The sequence below is a fragment of the Pterocles gutturalis genome, unplaced genomic scaffold, assembly GCF_000699245.1.
Source record: "Pterocles gutturalis isolate BGI_N339 unplaced genomic scaffold, ASM69924v1 scaffold16968, whole genome shotgun sequence".
Lineage (NCBI taxonomy): Eukaryota > Metazoa > Chordata > Aves > Pterocliformes > Pteroclidae > Pterocles > Pterocles gutturalis.
The window spans coordinates 6,409-23,928 of NW_010125924.1; the positions used below are offsets into that span (position 1 = coordinate 6,409).

The following is a 17,520-nucleotide window of genomic DNA, read 5'->3' on the forward strand; positions in this document are numbered from 1 at the left end:
GTTGATTTGTGTGTTTTGTGATGGCAAAATGTTGAACAACTTTTTTTTTTTTTCAAATATTGATACCTTGTAGGGTTCTTCTAGGAAGCAAAGTCTGCTCAAATTGGGAGAAGGAAGGACAACATTTGCTGATGGCAAATCTATCAAAGACCCCAGAAAAAGTGTTAATGAGGGTGGTCCCTGCTTTTGAGGGACAAATGGTCACACTGCTTTTGAAACTAATTTTTAGAAACTAATATGTAGAAACTAATGCAATGACAAACAAAACCGTGTGGTGCTCAGCATATATTACAGCATACTTATTGTCAATATGTGCTGCTTAAAGGACAAGAAAACAATTTCTGATTGACAGGTTTTGCCAATTACTTTTAGATGAATCTGTAACATGCACTTTTGAAACTTAACTGATGGGTACGTGGTCCTTCTCCTACAGTCAAAATTCTTTTATTCAACTACTCCTATTTTTTTCTTTAGGACAGTGAAAAAAAAGGATTTATGAACAGACTGTATGCCATCCAGGAGGTGTGTGTCAGTGTCCAGAATATCCTTGATGAAGTGGCTTCCTTCGGAGAACGCATCAAGAAGTAAGTGCTGACACGGGTGCTGGATTGCTGTCCAATACTCTTCATGTTTTTTTCAAGCTGAGGCACTAAGTGTTAGACCTTTTTCTTTTTTTTTTTCTTTTTCTTTCTTTTTCTTTTTCTTTCTTTCTATTCTTTTTCTTTCTTTCTTTTTTTTATTGTGAGGGACTCTAGTTTTAGTTGAGTCATTGTTGAAACTCATCTATATTTATTTTGCTTTGTGGAGACCCTCAGTTAATTAAAATCTGTTCATATTAATTTTGGAAATATATTTAGAAATATATTAATTGGGGGAAAAAATGGAAATAAGGCTTTGAAGTAAAACAGAAGGAGAATCGTTATGTGAGACCTAACAGCAGTGATTTAAAAGTAATAATAAAAAATGCATTTTTGATAAAGGAAATACACAGAGCTGAGTAGACGTTTCAGATTTTGAGGATGTACGTACGTTCAGTTGCTGGAAGTGTTGTATTTATGTGAGTTAGCAAAACCTTTCCTTCTTCAGTATTTGTAATTTGTAACACCTAATAGATGATCTGTAAGAATTGCCAACAAATTCAGGTCTTAAGCAAGAGGTTCTGAGATTTGCTGCAGGAAGTTTGGTGTATTCTTGGCACGGTAAGTGAACAGCAGCGTCTGCTGCTGGTGCCACCTCCAGTGAGTTGGTGCTCCATACCTAAGGGGTACGGCCCCAAGGTAAGTGCTGACTTCTGGAAGCAAATTTTAGGAAATTGATGCATTGGGTGGAGGTCAGCCTGCAGGAAACATGAGGATCATCTCTCATGCAGTTCTGCCTGTTTTTTTGAAAATTTTTTTTTTTCAAATCTGTCGGCAATGGCAAGTGTATCGGAATCAGGATGAAGAGGAGGTTACCACTGATGTGTTTAAGAGCAAAGCCCCTAATAGGAAAGCCTGGGAAACGTTCCCATGGGGACACTTCCAGGCAGGCCATGTTCACAGCAGCGGAGGCAGGCGCAACACATTATATTGCACGCGTTTTCTAGACCAATCAAAATGAGCCTCTCTCCAAAAGAAGTCTTTTATCAAAAGGCTGCTTGTGGAAGTTGTCTCAATGATTAAGTTTATCTAATTGTGCATTTTGGAAGTAGGGTTTGTTCTATTATATACCAGATGAGAGCAACAGAATTTTCTAAACCAAGTGAGACTTGAATCTTCCTATAAATCTTTGTAATTTATTCCTAAAACTATAATGGGAAACCTGTACTGAATGCTCTGCTCACACAGCACATAAGGAGGTTTACTAAGTGAGGAGCCAGTGTTCCCACACATGGTGTGTCTGTGATCCGTCACACAAAGCCGAGTCACAGGAACACGAGCAGACCCTCAACCTTCTGTTCATCCCAAACGCATGCAGAAGAGGGGAAAAGAGCAGGTGTCCCCCGAGGAAAAAGGGAGCGATCCTACACCAAGTGACACTAACATAATGTTCACTCTGGAGCCATGTCAAAATTGCCAGGGAGAAAAGGAGATAGATAAACACAGGAAGCCAGAGCTCATTAAGAAAAATATGGCTAGCAATTCAGATAATTGCAATTATTCAGGCAGAGAAGCCAAAATAATGTAATCAAGCTCGTTGGGATGTAGCTGGTGGTAATACTTTAAAGAGTATCACCAGGCTATTTAGAGCCAAAGCCACATTTTCCTTCTGGATAAATGTCATGCAACACCTTTGACATGGCGGTGCCTTCATGGAACAATCCTGTTGAGCCCAGCTCCCTTTAACCATCATTCCCATAGGACACACGTATAAATTGCCCATCTGGCCTTTCTCTTGTCCCTGCACACAGAGGTTGGAGAGCCACAGCACGGCTGTTTCAAGACTCGTTAGCTTTCAGTTCCTCTTTGCCCACACCTCAACCTCTGCAAAATGAGGTGACCCAAAGCTTTTTATCACAGTGTAGAGTTTGGGACCCTTAATGAAGTTGTTTTAATCTGGGGCTTTTTGGAAAGGCAATGCTCTGTAAATCTGATGGGATCCCAGAAGTTCTCTTCCTTTATCCATAAAGAAATAGTCTTTATTTTATTTTATGTTGAAGATAAAGTTTTTCTTTTCTTTTCCTGCAGTGCACTTTATCTTATGCCACTCCCTCCTTTTTATGTCCTTCTGTCCTTTTTTCTCCCTTTTCTTTTTTTGCCACCCAAAGTTTTATTATTTCCTTCCTTCATGCAGTGCTGTTGCATTATCCCGGTCTTCAGGACTGACTTTTCTGCCCTCTCCTTTTCCCTAACCCTCCCCTTCTTAGGTGCATGGGTGAGTTTCCAGCTTTGCATACACACACTTGCCTTTTCCTGAATGTAGGTGAAGCCACGACTTCCTTTCATTTCCACTGGGAGTGAGTCCAAGCCAAAGCTCTCCCTGATGTCCAGCAGCCATGCCTTCATTTGTAATTTCAGTTTGTTCTCACTGATGAAAACTGGCACTTCTCCCCCTGTCCTGCCCATTATTTGTTCCTTTATTGCTCTGTTGGGTGACCAAATTTTTGACTTTTGTTAATTTTTCTTCTAGTACATTCAACTGGACTGTCCCATTCCTGAGCTGGCTGGCGATTGTTGCCCTCTCTGTGTTCACCATCATCCTGTATTTCGTTCCACTGAGATACATTGTCCTTGTCTGGGGTAAGTAGAGCCCTTTTTAACTGTCTGTGCCTCTTAGGAAAAAATGTTTTTTAAGGGATGACTTACATTGTCAGTACTTTTCTGTATTTATGGTCATGAAGCTGCTCTATGATGGAAACAGACAGGTTAGTTAACAAATGGCAACTGAATAAAGATTTAGACCCGCCTGCAAAATGCATTTTTCTTGGCTGGCATTCTAGACTTCATCATGCTATAAACATGTAGCCATGAGGTTTCTTCATATATCAAAGCATCGCTTTGTCTAGATATTACTCTGATTTATTTTTCACCACTTATACACCAACAGAGGCATTTCATTCTATATAGTGCATTTAGGACAATATGCCTTTTTTACTGCAGTACTTTGTCTTGATAAAGTGTATGTAAAGATAGCAACAAGAAACCTGTTTAAAGGGTCACCTTTAGTCCAACAGGAAGGTACATGTGGTATTTGGCGGGTTGATAATGAACAGAAACTGGGAGGGGGGGTAGGGAGGTGGAATTGTGATTGGTCCAAGCTCTCACTACTTGTCCTTATGTTTGTTCTTTATACTGATTTTAAACAGCTACCATTACTACATCTGTTGTAAATAACACTCCCGAGTTTTCATTTGTACGTCTGTGCCATGGTTTAATCCCATCCAGCAATCAGCCCCACACAGCCGCTCACTCGCAACCCCCTGGTGGGATGGGGAGAGAATCAGAAGAGTGAAAGTGAGAAAAGTTGTGGGTTGAGAAGAAGACAGTTTAATATGGAAAGCAAAAGCTGCACATGCAAGCAAGGAATACATTCACTCTTTAGCAGGCAGGTGTTCAGCCATCCCCAGGACAGCAGGGCTCCATCATGCATAACAGTGACTTCGGAAAACAAACACCATCACTCCAAACATCCCCCCCTTCCTTCTTCTTCCCCCAGATTTATTACTGATCATGACGTCATATGGTATGGGATAACTCCTTGGTCAGCTGGGGTCACCTGTCCCTGCTGTGTCCCCACCCAGCTTCTTGTGCACCCCCAGCCTGCTCACTGGTGGGGTCGGGTGAGGAGCAGAACAGCTCTTGACTCTGTGTCAGCACTGCCCTAAACCAGCGCAATTTTTTATACATCTTTCTTTCACCACCAACAGCCATACCCTTATAAAGTAGAGCATCTTTGTGAAGACCTCTGTCTTGGTTAAATTTGTGGCTAGATTTTCTTTCTGAAGAAAAAAGTAACAATCATGCCTTTGTGAAAACTTCTGAACTCAAGAGACAACATAAAATCACTGAAATTTCTCCAGGGAATATCTTTGTTATGTATCAGTCATTATTCTTAGAGAGTCTTCACAAATAAATGTATCAGAAAATGGAGAAGAACCAATATGGAGGATTTGAATGAATGTTTTGTGTGGAACTAAAGCAAGTGTATGAGCTTACTGTCTTTTCCTGTCTTGGAATTTCACTTTCACATACCCTTTGTCACTTGGGTGCAACCCAAACTCTTAGTTTATGCCCAAAATTTAATTCTTCCTAACACACACAAGATGGCAGACCTCTTGTTACTGAAGTTTGAAGTACTTGGTCTGTGTCCTTTTTCCCTTGTTTTTTGGAGAGATCTGGCATCTTGTACACTTGCTTTTATATACATCTCCTTGATTCCATGCAAGAATCTGAGTTTATAATGCCCCACCAAGACCCATAAAACTGTAGAGTCAGCATTGTTGTTTGAAAAGCTCCTGCAATGCTGTGGGAGGTGTCACTCTCCCCCCCAGAAATGTCCCTGTTTCAGGTAAGGCAGAGCCCCGACTCCCAAACTGGAGTGAGTCCATGCCTCCCAAACCACAAATGGATAGCACAAGCACAAATTACTGTAAATGCACGTTCCATTCGTTCTTCCCTTCCATCTCTTCCCTCCCTGCACCCAAGTTAGCTTTGAGCAGCTGTCCCTTCCAAACAGGTAGTATTCCAAACACATGCCTGATTTCTTCATTTTCGTGTGTTTCTAGCCTCCTCCATTGATAATACATGTCTTGATTCCCTTCGTTCATCCTGCACTTGAAAGCAAATCACCTCTGTTGCCTGACTTCCATCCGTAGGAAAATTTTGAGCTAGTCTGTAGCAGTATCTGCCCATTTCATTCTTTTGGGCTTTTAAAATGAAAATTCCTCCGTAGTCTTTTGTATAGCTGTCCTTCTTCTCTGCATCCATAGGGACTGCCTCTTTCAGCCTGCCCTGGCAGCAAATTCTTGGTTCTTTTGCTCCTAGCCATATTTCCCCCATGGACCCTACTGGTCCTTGAACATGTGGTGTCTAAGCCATGATGGAGCAGGAACCACCTCTGCACTCCAATCCCATTTGCAAGAGTGCAGAGTCCTGGTAACTGCTCCACCTGTTTATATGGAAAAGAGTGAAAATGAAATGCCTGAAAGTTATTAAAATGAAAGTCTGAAAATTTCCAAGCTTCTGGAAAGCTTCTTCCTAATCCCCTTGTTGTATTTTGCGTCTCCTGTAGTGTCCCGTCCTACCTGTTCAGCTCTTCTGGTTTTTTTTCAGCCTTGACCTTGATTTATTCATGCATTTACTTTCACAAGGCTCTTTTATTTGTGGGAAGTGACAAGGTGAGACCATATCAACATCTGAATCTACTCATGGGTGGTCCAGCGGCCATGTGCAATAGGTGTTGGGGTAGACCTTGAATTTCTTCATCACTTAGTGATGTACAGGATCTTCTTAAACAAAGAAGTTTGACTCTCACATATTCTTTATCAACACTCGCTGTTCAATCACCAGATAAAGGGATCATAGCATCTCCTATCAGTGCAGAACGGAGAATCCATGCTGTGGGGGACCATGGTGTTATCAAGACTGCAGCTTGCACGCTCTGTCCCAAAGCTTTATGTCCTTGCTAAAGCTTTCTGAAAGGCCTGGGCACCCATGACTTCATGGAAGATGAACTGTGTTATCTCTGATTCAGCCTGGATAAATTGCTCAGAACGGCTCATCATTAATGCTGTCCTGGCATTCTTCCTGTTCACAAGAGTCTGTGCAGTTTGTACTGCTCCTGACCATGTTTCAGATGTGTGTTCCCAGAGCCCACAAACGAGATTCTTGCATGAAAAGTGTATGAATCTGACCTGTAATAATGTATAATAAGAATGTATTATAATGTAATAATACATGTAATGTGTAATAATAGATGTAATGTAAAATAATAATGTATTATAATGTAATAATTAGAAAATTAGTCTAATTTAAAAGCCAGCTTTCTGCTTATTTTGGGGAGGATTTTCTTGGTGCTTCTGAACGCTAATTGTCAATAAATGTTGTAAGACTGTGATTTCTAAGGGAGATATCACGTCCCTTCTCTGCACTATCAGCTCATCTGTATCTGTCATTCCTGGGCAGAGGTTCGTGTAAACTCATCCTAGAGCTTTCACATAATGCAGACCTCACTGCTCCCTGCATGCTTCACCATCCTTGGCCTTAATAACATTTTCCTTGTGTCTAACCTGAATCTTCTGTCCTACAGTTAGCCCCATGACTGCTCATCCTCTCTGCTACAGAAATGGAGTACACTTTATAGTACACTTTATTGCTCTCCTTTTTGCATAATAACCACAGCTTCTGTTACTTTCAAAAAAAAGTGTTGGAAGAATTTGAAAACTCCTCTCGAACTTTTACATCTTGAAGCAGAGGGAACGATAGCAGCAGATTCCAACTTTTAGATCCTGAGTTTGCAGTTCATTCAGTGCTAACATAAGACTTTGAAATGGATCCTAAAATCTTTTTCAGAACTTTGCCAAAAATATATATATATTTTTTAAATGGTAGTAACATTTCAACTTTCACTTTTGCAGGCATCAATAAATTTACAAAGAAGCTTCGAAGTCCGTATGCGATTGACAACAATGAGCTACTTGACTTTCTGTCCAGAGTTCCTTCAGACGTGCAAGTGGTGTGTTTATTTTTTGAAGTGTCCTTACAGAAGTTAATTGGATATGTGGCATCATGAATTTCTGGAGATGGTAGCGGGTGCTAGAGTTGGTACTAAGCAGCCTCTTGGTGCCATGTGGATCTCAGTGGGATAAGGCGCTGGGGAGGAAATGCTGGACCTGAGGCTGTCGGGATATGCAGAAAAGGAAAAGTGAAATAAATGAGGAAAGGAGCTGCTCTGGGTTTTGCCCAGTGTCTTGTGACAGCACTCGGAGCACTTCAGCCTTGCCTTTCCTGCTGTTAAAGTTTTCTTCTGTGGCCACAGTTCAACTGTGCTCATAAACTCCTTTAAAAATAAAGCTGTTTATGAATTACAAGGTTTTGTAATGCAGTACACAATCTCCGGAGAAGGTGCAAGCATTAAGATAATACCAGGCACATAAATCACCTCCAAGATCACAAGGATTATGTACTTTGCATATTTCTAGGTAGTGTTTTCCGTTCAGAGCTGGTATAAATAGGAGCTATAGGTGCACATACCTCTGTGGCAGGCTTTTGAAAATAAGCAAGTCTTTAAGAAACATTGCAAAGAATATTCACCCAATTCATTAAAGAGGATATTGTTTAGTCTCTGTTAGAGCTGATGGAGAAAACAAAAAAAGAAGTAGCTTTCTTAAAGCCTGCATCAGCACATGGGCTTACTTCCTGGCAGAATTCTCCAGATGCTTTTTTTTCCTTCTTCCTCTAGGTCTGTCATTCTGTTGTTGTTGACTCACAGCTGCAGATCCTATGTAGTTTGCAGGGGGATAGTGGTTTTTTTGGTGTTTTTTTTTTTTTTCCCACCCTGGGGAAAAAAAAAAAACAAAAACAAACCAGAAATCTTTCTTTTTCTGACAACCTGACCCGTTTCTTTCTGAAAATTGTGTTTAAACAGGTGCAATACCATGAACTGAAACAAGATCCCAGTCACAGCCCGAGCAAGAGAAAGAAAAACAACCCTGCCTAGCCAGCTTCACGTGTTGGGGAGACCAGTATCTGCTGGGGGAAGATAAAAGAAAAAGCCTACAGCCTAAGCAGCATTTCTTTTCTCCAAGTTTTTTGTTTTGTGGGGTTTTTTTTATTTTGCCTTTTATCTAATGGGGAGATTTTGTATATATTGTAAAAAGGCATTTCTCATTGACTGTATACTTTGCACTGTAAAGACACATTTGACGAAGGTTTCGAGTAGGGTTTTTGCCGTTTTAAAGCCTTGTTAGAAACAGCGTAAGACATTAAAGGAATCAATCTGAAATGGTAAACGTGCACTGCTACTTGATGGTCAAAGATACCTGAAATACTCAAATCACGCCAACTAAATCTACAAAAGGTGTAAATTTAAATCCGACTCAAGAATTGAGTCAGATTTTATTTGTGAGCATCAACATTTTTATCCAGCAAGTCACCATTACCATTTTCTATGTTTTATACATTTCAAGAGAAATACAATGTAGTAGAGCTTACTGCACTTAAGTTTTAGCAGGTTTTTTTGAACTCCAGACCCTGATGTTAACCCCTGGTGCAACGTTTTCCTGTGCAGTAGGACTGCTTATAAGATAATGAGAAACACCAAGTGCAAATCTCTTCCTGGAGCTCCCAAAAGAAGTTCCTGCTGTTTTTATCATTCCATTATAAGACCTAAAAATCTCTGTCTCTCTCAAAGTACTGCCAGGTTTGTAACTGATTGCCTATATCTGATTTTTCTATATGTACCAGTAATCTTCATTTGTACTACATAGTTTAGTGGATGAAGCTCATTGTTCTGCTGTAATGGAAATACTATCAAACTAACTCCATAATGCTTTGGGTGTCATGCTATGAACACCTTTTGTGCACATAGCTATTTTAATATGGAAATCTTGCAGAAAATGTTTTTGCTTTCAAATCACAAGGTCATATTAACACGCTTTATGATATAACATTACCTGTTACCGCTGTGAAATATAGTGTAGAGGAAAAAAAACGCAGTTGTGGTAAAACTGATATACCCGTTTTATTTCCTTAGCTAATAATGTAGTCAGTTCTGATAACGGTTGTGCCCTACTGCATGGAAACAGCATTATTTCATAAATTCCATGGAACATAGACCAGAAATGTTTACATTTCAAATGTCTTAGTGGCCACCGCATAACGAGTACTTGGGGATATATCCTGATAGCTGCATGTAGATTTTTTTCACACTCAGCCCCCCACACAGTGAGCAGAGAATTCATTCCCAAGGGACTGCCTGTGCACAGCTCTTAGTCGTCGCTTCTGATGACATTAAAGGGGATTTCTGCCCAGGGGAAAACCGCAGGACCCCATCCTCGGGAGGAGCTGTCCTGTGGTCCTCTCTGGGTTACCTCTGGTAGGTTGCAGTTGCTGGTGAAGTTATATTGCACTACTCTAACAATACTTTTTGAAAAGACTATTTAGAGATACTTTGCAAGCAGATGTATATATATATTTGTCTAAAGAATTATATGTTAGCTGCGTTGTTCATGAAGGATCATTCTTGATTTATTTCATGGATGCATTGATAGCTGGTTTCCGACATGACAGTTATTTTGATCTTTCTGTTTGTATGTTTGAAAGAATGACAATCAAATGACTGTGCTGGAGGAAGTCTTGGACCTAAATATGCTCTTATTACATCATGACTTTAAAATAATTTATTTGCAAAGCTTGTGTAACCACCTTTTCACTGTATGCTGCCTAAAGAGCAACATACTATGGATGAAGTCAAAATCTCCCATGAACCTATTTTGTTTAAAAAAAAAAAGCCAAACTTTTGATTTGACAATGTGCAAATGTTTGTTGCCAATTTTGCAGAATTCTTTGAGACACCGCAAGCCTTGTACCTTTTTCATGTTGTCCATCGGTCTGCGTGCGCTCTGCTGTTGTGGTTTTTTTTCTGTACTCAATTCCAAATGTCTGCTTTGGTGGTAATATCTGAGTTGGTTATACACTTTTGCTGCATTAAACACAGTTTTAAGCATCTCTCTACTAGGCATTGGGAATCCTTTCTTTGAAGTCCTACACTATAATTCTCCCATCAGTGTTGTGAAGGACAAGCAAATTACAACATCATATTTCTGTGTCCAGGATTTCAGTATTTTAAGCCCCAAAATATACAGGGGGTGGGGGGAAGAAGGGAAGGGAGAAGACAAAAGGAGAAAAACATCTGTCTGTTGAAAATTGGTGAACTACTTCTAATGCCTCAATCACTAAAAACTGATCTCACCGAAAAGTTAATGTGCAGAGGCAAGGCTGACAATGTGTGTTGATTAAAGACCATTCTCCTGCCACAACAGGACATTTTAAAAACTACATTTAAATATAATTTGTTGGTGAACCCATTTTCACTGTTTGCAGTTTGTCTATTCTGCTTTGTGTGGGAGGCCCCTGTAGGGAATCAGTCCTGCCTTATGTGGTGAATATTCCGATGTCTCTTCCATTTCCAGAGTGGTTCTGAGGTCAATTTCTAACCTGTTAGGTTTGCCGGGTTTTATTCATAAGCAACTTTTCCTGTCATAAATAATAACAAAAGAATAATGCATCCCATGGTCATGAACCTCTTTCTGCTCTCAGAAAATAAAATTTAACTTTATGTGGGCCCAGTGAATAACTTAATTGGGGTCCACACTTAAAGTAGGTGTCAGAGCACTCAGGATCCATTGAGGCTAATTGTCTGAGAGGTTCTCATTAATTTTCTGTTGACAACTCACAGCACAGAACTTGCTTACCCTGTCTCTGCAGTTTTTTCTCTTTGTAGTAAGGAACAACTAAATGTTTCTCATAACAGCAATGAGCTTCAACTTGGAAGAACTCCTGTACTGTAACAGCATTTTAAATCCAAGTGAAATAAAACCCAAGGGTTTTTTTCTATTGCAGTTAAAACAACTGTGCAGTAATGAGAAAGTAATTAAGCAGTCTGCATACATAGGCTCTACCAACCAGAGGAAGAGCTGCTGGACCTGCCAGGAAATGTACTACACGATGCTGAAGTGTTCCATTCTAGGATAGACCAAGAGCACAAATTGAAGGAGAGAAATTAAAAATTATTTTTATCAGCACTAGATTGCATACCTGCCACACATGCCTCCTTTCCTTGCTCAGCTGTGGGAGTCTTGCCAACAGCCAGGCACAAACTTCTTTCCATTTCTGAGCCTGCTTCTCTTTTGAGGGCAATTTTTTTCCTCCCGAGACAACTTCCAGACTGCTGTGCACCTGCTGCTATTAAAGACAGCTCACCTTCCCACCCACCCCCTGCCAAAACTCCTACTGCAAATTTTCAATAAATACCTCCTCCTTCAGAATTTTTCCTGAAATCTTGCGAAGGTGACAAAAAAACCAAAACTTTTTACATCAAACAACACCGTTGCAATTATAGCTGCTTTCTAGAGTGGAACAGCAGATTTTCCTTGCTTCCTGGATAATTAAGGTATAGCATTAAAAAAAAAAAAAAAAAAAAAAAAAGGTATCTTCAGGCTGTCAAAGGGGAAATTCCACTACTCCCAGATAAAATGCAGTCTTTAGACATCAATCTAGAAGAATGTGAAGACTTTAACAAAGCGTACTATCCTCCACTCTCTCACTTACAGAAATGCAACTGGTTGAAAGACTCATGCAATTGGTGACTCAGGAGGTTGGATACTTCCTGCTGCAGGAGGCATTGGAAGTTTTCTGCTTCTTTTGTGCCATAATAATCAATGAAGAGAAGGCATGCTTCTAATAAATTAAGGATTTTAGATTTAATTTTTAAAAAAATCCCTAAGCTATCATTATGCAGAATACTAACTAAATCTTAACTGTCTGTTACACAAGACTTTGTAGTTCTGGATAATTTGTTTTTCCTCTGTAAGAGTGTAATGCTCAGACAAAGTCAGATTTAGCCTACTTTGAACAGGACAGATTCCCTATCAATGAATCCTGAGTGTCCAACTTAAATGTCCGGATGTTTGAAATTGAGTTATTTTACCAAAGGGGCCAAAAAGAGTATAACCATGTTTTTCTCCTCATCAGCCTTAGTACTGAACAAAATTTAAATGTCAAAACCTTTTTTATGCTTCAGGTTGCATAACGCAGAAGCCTGAAACCCTTAGTTATGACATAACAGTAATAAATATTTTTGTATTTTAATAGAATTAAACTCAAAACTGCTTTTCTCACTGAACTTTTACATAGATTACAGCAAGTCATTAAAGGAAAACTTAAAATGTTGATTGTTGATATATATTCTGATTAAAGAGTGCTGATTAATATTTTCTGGAATAATTTAATAAGTCAATATTGCCTGACCTGCTTTACCCTGACATGAAGACACGTTCCTAAAAGTTTACTTTTTGCATATTTGCACATGCTCTTTTTTAGGCATGTCCCAAAAAACACAAAGCCTTTTAGATCCACAACTGATGAAGAAAACCCAGCAAACACTGGACAGCTCTGAAAAACCATAGTCCCATTTGTAGGGAGGGTTAAGCACCGGGCAGTTGCACAGAAGAGAACAAGAGCTGCAACTCTGGATCTTCACATCTTTCCTTAGTGTGTGCCATTGCAATTGCCACAAGTACCTGAAGTTTGGAAAGAAAATGGAAATACCAAATACATATCTAGTTGTATCACGCCATTCTTGGATATTACTGAAAAAAAAGGAGGAAAGTGGTTTTGTCCTGGTTTCGTCTGGGACAGAGTTAACTTTCTACCCAGCAGCTGGTGTGAGGCTATGTTTTGGGTTTGTGCTGAGAAGCTGATCACACACTGATGGGCAGAGCTGCTGCCAGCACAGTCAAGGACTTTCCACCTTCTCTGCTGTGCCAGTGTCTGCAGGGGCAGGAGAAGCTGGGAGGGAGCACGGCCCCAGTGACTAGCCCAGGATTCCACCTCAGGTTTAGGACTGAGATCCAAATTGGCAAATGGTCTATTCCATATCATGCACATCATGCACCGTATATGTATATATATGGAGATATATATATATATATACACATACATATATGTATGTGGGCGAGGGCTCTCCAGAAGCTTGCCCTTTTTGTTCCGGGTCAGATCTCTTGCTCCAGGTCAGCTTGCTTTCCAGGTCGGCTCTTTCCAGGTGATCCCTCTCCCAGGGTTGTCTCCCTCCCCGGTCAGCTCTTGGATGCTCGAGCTTGTTATCTCCATTCCAGGATTGTAGTTTCGGGACTCTCCCTGCTCCAGGATCGTTAGTTGGGAACGGGCTGAGCCTTGGTCATTGGATGGTGAGCAGTGTCCCTGTGGGTCACTCATTTGTATATTTGTATATATTACTATTATTATCACCATTGTTTCCAGTATTATTGTATTTTAGTTATTAAATTGTTCTTAACACACAAGTCTCTTTTCCCTTCACTCCTTTAATTCTCTCCTCCACCACCAGAAGATGGGAGGGTGAGTGAGCGGCTGTGTGGTGTCTGGCTCTCAGACAAGGTGTAAAACCACAGCAGTGGATTACCTACTTTGTAGTGCTGGTCATTTAACACAGCTGGAATAGTTTCTCGCAGAAGCTCTTCAGTTGGCACCGACCCATTTTAATCTGTACCACAGCTCCTATGGGCTGCTCTGAGCCTCTACCACCATCTCACCAAAAGGTAAATTAAAAAGGGATTGGCTTTTTGCTGAACTGGGTGCTAGGAAATCTCTTTTCCAGTGGTGTTTTTATCACATCGTAGGTCTGGTCTTGCTAATTCATGGTGCAGCATGCTGACCATTTCTCTCACTTGCAAAAATTTAAATCTCAGAAACCAGCCTGCTTGGTGCACGTCTATTCTTGCATTATAACAAAGGAAGATTTTTCTCTTCCTCCTGGACAAATATGGTAACAAAAGTGAAAAATGTTTTCCCTCCCTGCAGGGTTGCTAGCCCTGGGACATGTAACAAGCTCACCAAGCAGTCATACTCATATTGGAAGGAGCTGGTGCTCACAGGCATGAGATAATGGCTTGACCAGAAGAAATGGACCGAGAGACTAAAGCAATTCCTTCCTCCAGCTACATTTCTATTCCTTGGGCTGAGGCCCCCTAAACACATCTTTTGGGGAAGGGGGCGGAGAAATGAGGAAGGACCCAGATTATTAAAATAAAATAATTACTTGTAAATTGGAGGACTATACAACTTCAGTTCTTGCAGATTTTCTTTTCAAAGGCTGGGATTTATTTAAGGACAAAAGCCTTTCTGCAATGTGTTTCTAGAAATAAACTTCTCACTTAGGAGGAATTCCAGTTACCACAGTTCGCTGTGGCATTGAACAATTTTGGGAACACTGGAGAGTAGATTGAGATGAGATCTGAGTAAGAAATGCTTTCCTATGCAAGTGCTGAGGCAGTGGCCCAGGTTGCCCAGAGAAGCTGTGGATGCCCCATCCCTGGAGGGGTTCAAGGCCAAGCTGGGTGAGGCTTTGAGCAACCTGGGCTAGTGGGAGGTGTCCCTGCCTGGGGCAGGGGGGCTAGAACTCGATGGTCTTTAAGGTTCTTCAAACCCAAACCATTCTGTGATCTTGTAAAAGAGCTCAAGGAAGAATTACAGAGGGATTACGGGGCTGGGACCAGCATATTTTCCCTTCACCTTACGCATCCTTTCCCCGGCATCCTTACAGAGACCCACAGCTCAACCACAGTTACATCCACACCTTCCTTTCCAGTTTCCATCTGTTTTCCATCTCTTTGTCACTTCAGACATTGCTGATGATACACCATGGAGTTGGTCCCACAGTCCCAGGTGTAAAGGGTCGCTTTTTCCTTTCTTCCACCTTGGTCTGCTGTCTCTAGGTGATGCATCTCAAGGCAGCTGCACCATATCCCTTCTCCTTCATTTCCTTAATTAAATTAAACCTTACTGGGAAATATCACTGTTTGCCGTGCCACACTCTCCTGCTTCTTCCCTTTATTGCTCTTTGTGGTTTTTTTGGTGGTCTTCTCCTTCCTTTCCCCACCCACTATTCATTTTCAGATTATTCCTCTTCTTGTAGACCTTGGCAGTATGTTCACAAAGCTTCAGCTGCTGGTTTTATGTCAGCACTGCAGGTTGTCCCTGGTTTCTCAACACCGTTTTGACCAGTCATTCCTGTCCATCGTTCATTTTCATTCTCCAGGGCATGCAATGACTCCCATCTAGACCAGCCTCCTCTTGGTCCAGATGTTGTCCACTCCCTATGTCCCTTGTGATATATTTTGAATTTGTCAGTGCAGAAAGGAAGAATATGGAACTGAAAATACACATTTTAAAGAAGGAAATCTCTGAAAGTTGTATAACCGTTTCTGCAATATACACACATCTTGCTGTTGGTTACTTGGTTCTAAAATAGCTGAGCTTAGAGTTTTGCTGTGCTCCAGTTAAAGGATTCAGATGTCTGTGTGCCTAGAATCATAATGGACATTTTATATTTGAAAAAATAATACTGTAAAGCCATACCAAACCAGAAAACCTGTAGTTGGCAGGGGGTGTGTGTAGGGGGAAGGTACGTTTAACACAGAAAAGACATGAAAATGTTGCACGTTTTGCATTTACACAACTGCCTAAAATATGCTGCTGTACGAGTGTCTTGATATCTTGACTTCTTAGACAAAGCAGAATCCTTTTTATTTTTTTTTTCCACAGACATTAAAATTTTGGTTGATAAATTAGGTGCATTTCCACTATCTGAATATAAGAGCAGAGATAAATATTTTACAAAGCACAATTTTTAGAGCTGTTTTTCCAAAGAAGCATTGTTTCATATACTGGTAAATATGATAAATTTATGAACTTGTAAGGATCTTTAGATATTACAGTTTGATGATTGTAATTATTTAATGTGCATTTAGCAGATTAAAAATGAGTACATACTAGCAATTCAGCATCAGTCAGGATCGTAAATGGTGCAGGAAAGATCTTCAGGACTATTTAGACAGCTTAAAGGGAGCTCAGGCTCTGAGGTTTGAACCTCCACTCTGTCATAACAAATTTTAAAAGGTTATTGAAGCCACAGGAGTATTCAAATTCTATAAGCTAACCTTTATTCCCAAACAAAAATTAAAAAAAAAAATCAACAACAAAACTCCTGAGCCCAGACTCTTGGTATACTGGCAGTAGTGATTTTATTTGCCAATGACCGCGATCATTTTGAAATTGAGAAACAGTCTGTAAAACATCTTACAAATATCACAGAGATTTTTGCACATAGACTGATGCCTTTCATATCTAGCAATGGCAGTAGCATGAAACAAAGAAAACGTGTGAGAGAAAACACTGAAATTTGGCTTAATGCAACTTTTTTGGCAACTTCTGAAGCTTGACCAGAATTTTTGCACATCAGTATAGTTCCCAACTGCTTATCCCCATGTGCTCCACTTTCTGTTTTTCTGCTACCAGCTGCTGAGCTGCTGACCACTGTTGTGCTGAAGGTGGAGAATAATGAAGAACTCTTTCAAAGACCTGGAAGAAGCAGGATTGATTGAGGATGAAGACATACCTTTGTGTTTCTGAAGCATGCCAGCGTGTGAAACGTGGGCGTAGAGAGAAAAAGGGGAGGGGGGGCTGGTTGTCTGATTTTGTTTGTTCTCTTAACCGAGCCAGAAGTGGGAAATACCCTACATACCATGACAGATTTTAAAAAGCAGACAGTTTAATCACTTAATAGATCTCACTTTATTGCAATCATGATTTAACATGGAAGTTTTGCTATTCTGAAAGGTAACAGGTACTCTCTAATAAATTAGATGAAGCACATAATTTTATGCTAAATACCACTGAGATATACTTGAGATTTTTTAAGGATGTGGAGTTTGCAAACTTGAGTATATATAAAACTGAACATGTATAGAACTGAATTCTGTTAAGAGCATAACTGAGAAATAGCAGGAAAATTTTTGATACATGATCCTTACTTACCGAGAGAACATTAGAGAGAACAAAATTGTGTCACCATATAATTAAAGATGGATGATGCATACAGACAATATTTAAGTTGGGGCTACATGTGGAATATTAATTCAGACTTTTGCTAACTTTTCAATGTTTCATTTTGCGATGTTAATAATGTTCATTTAGCATACACTATCTACTTTACAGTATCTTGGAGAGATGTACTTGAAATTTGTTTAAATAGGTAAGTAGGACTTAGAAATGATTGATGTGATTTCTTTGCTGTCTAAATGACATAATAGCAAATAATAGTGGGAATATCTTGGATATATAAGCAGAATCACTCTCTTTATCAGACCAAAAAATTGCTTTTCCTGCTTTCATTTCAGCCACTAATGTATTATATTAGGACCAGAATTATTCTTCTGTGGTTCTCCAAGTCCCAATTATTTTAAATTCCCAAATACCTATCAGAATTCATGACTAAAAAAAAAGTTAATTTTGCCAACTTAAATGA

At 40.0% G+C, this 17,520-nt stretch overlaps 1 protein-coding gene across 1 annotated transcript; it reads left to right on the plus strand.

Annotated features, from left to right (window-relative positions):
* The first annotated feature begins 455 nt into the window (after positions 1–455).
* Positions 456–8,234, plus strand: LOC104465654 (multiple C2 and transmembrane domain-containing protein 1-like). The gene is made up of 4 exons (XM_010078783.1): positions 456–584; positions 3,109–3,218; positions 7,055–7,152; positions 8,065–8,234. The coding sequence occupies exons 1-4, from the start codon at positions 496–498 to the stop codon at positions 8,134–8,136; spliced, it is 369 nt and encodes a 122-aa protein (XP_010077085.1). The 5' UTR covers positions 456–495; the 3' UTR covers positions 8,137–8,234.
* The last annotated feature ends 9,286 nt before the right edge of the window (positions 8,235–17,520 follow it).

Coding starts and splice junctions, on each gene's coding strand:
- LOC104465654 (XM_010078783.1), top strand. CDS start 496: ATGAACAGACTGTATGCCATCCAGGAGGTGTGTGTCAGTGTCCAGAAT. Junction 3,219..7,054: donor ATACATTGTCCTTGTCTGGG/GTAAGTAGAGCC, acceptor TCACTTTTGCAG/GCATCAATAAATTTACAAAG. Junction 7,153..8,064: donor TTCCTTCAGACGTGCAAGTG/GTGTGTTTATTT, acceptor GTGTTTAAACAG/GTGCAATACCATGAACTGAA.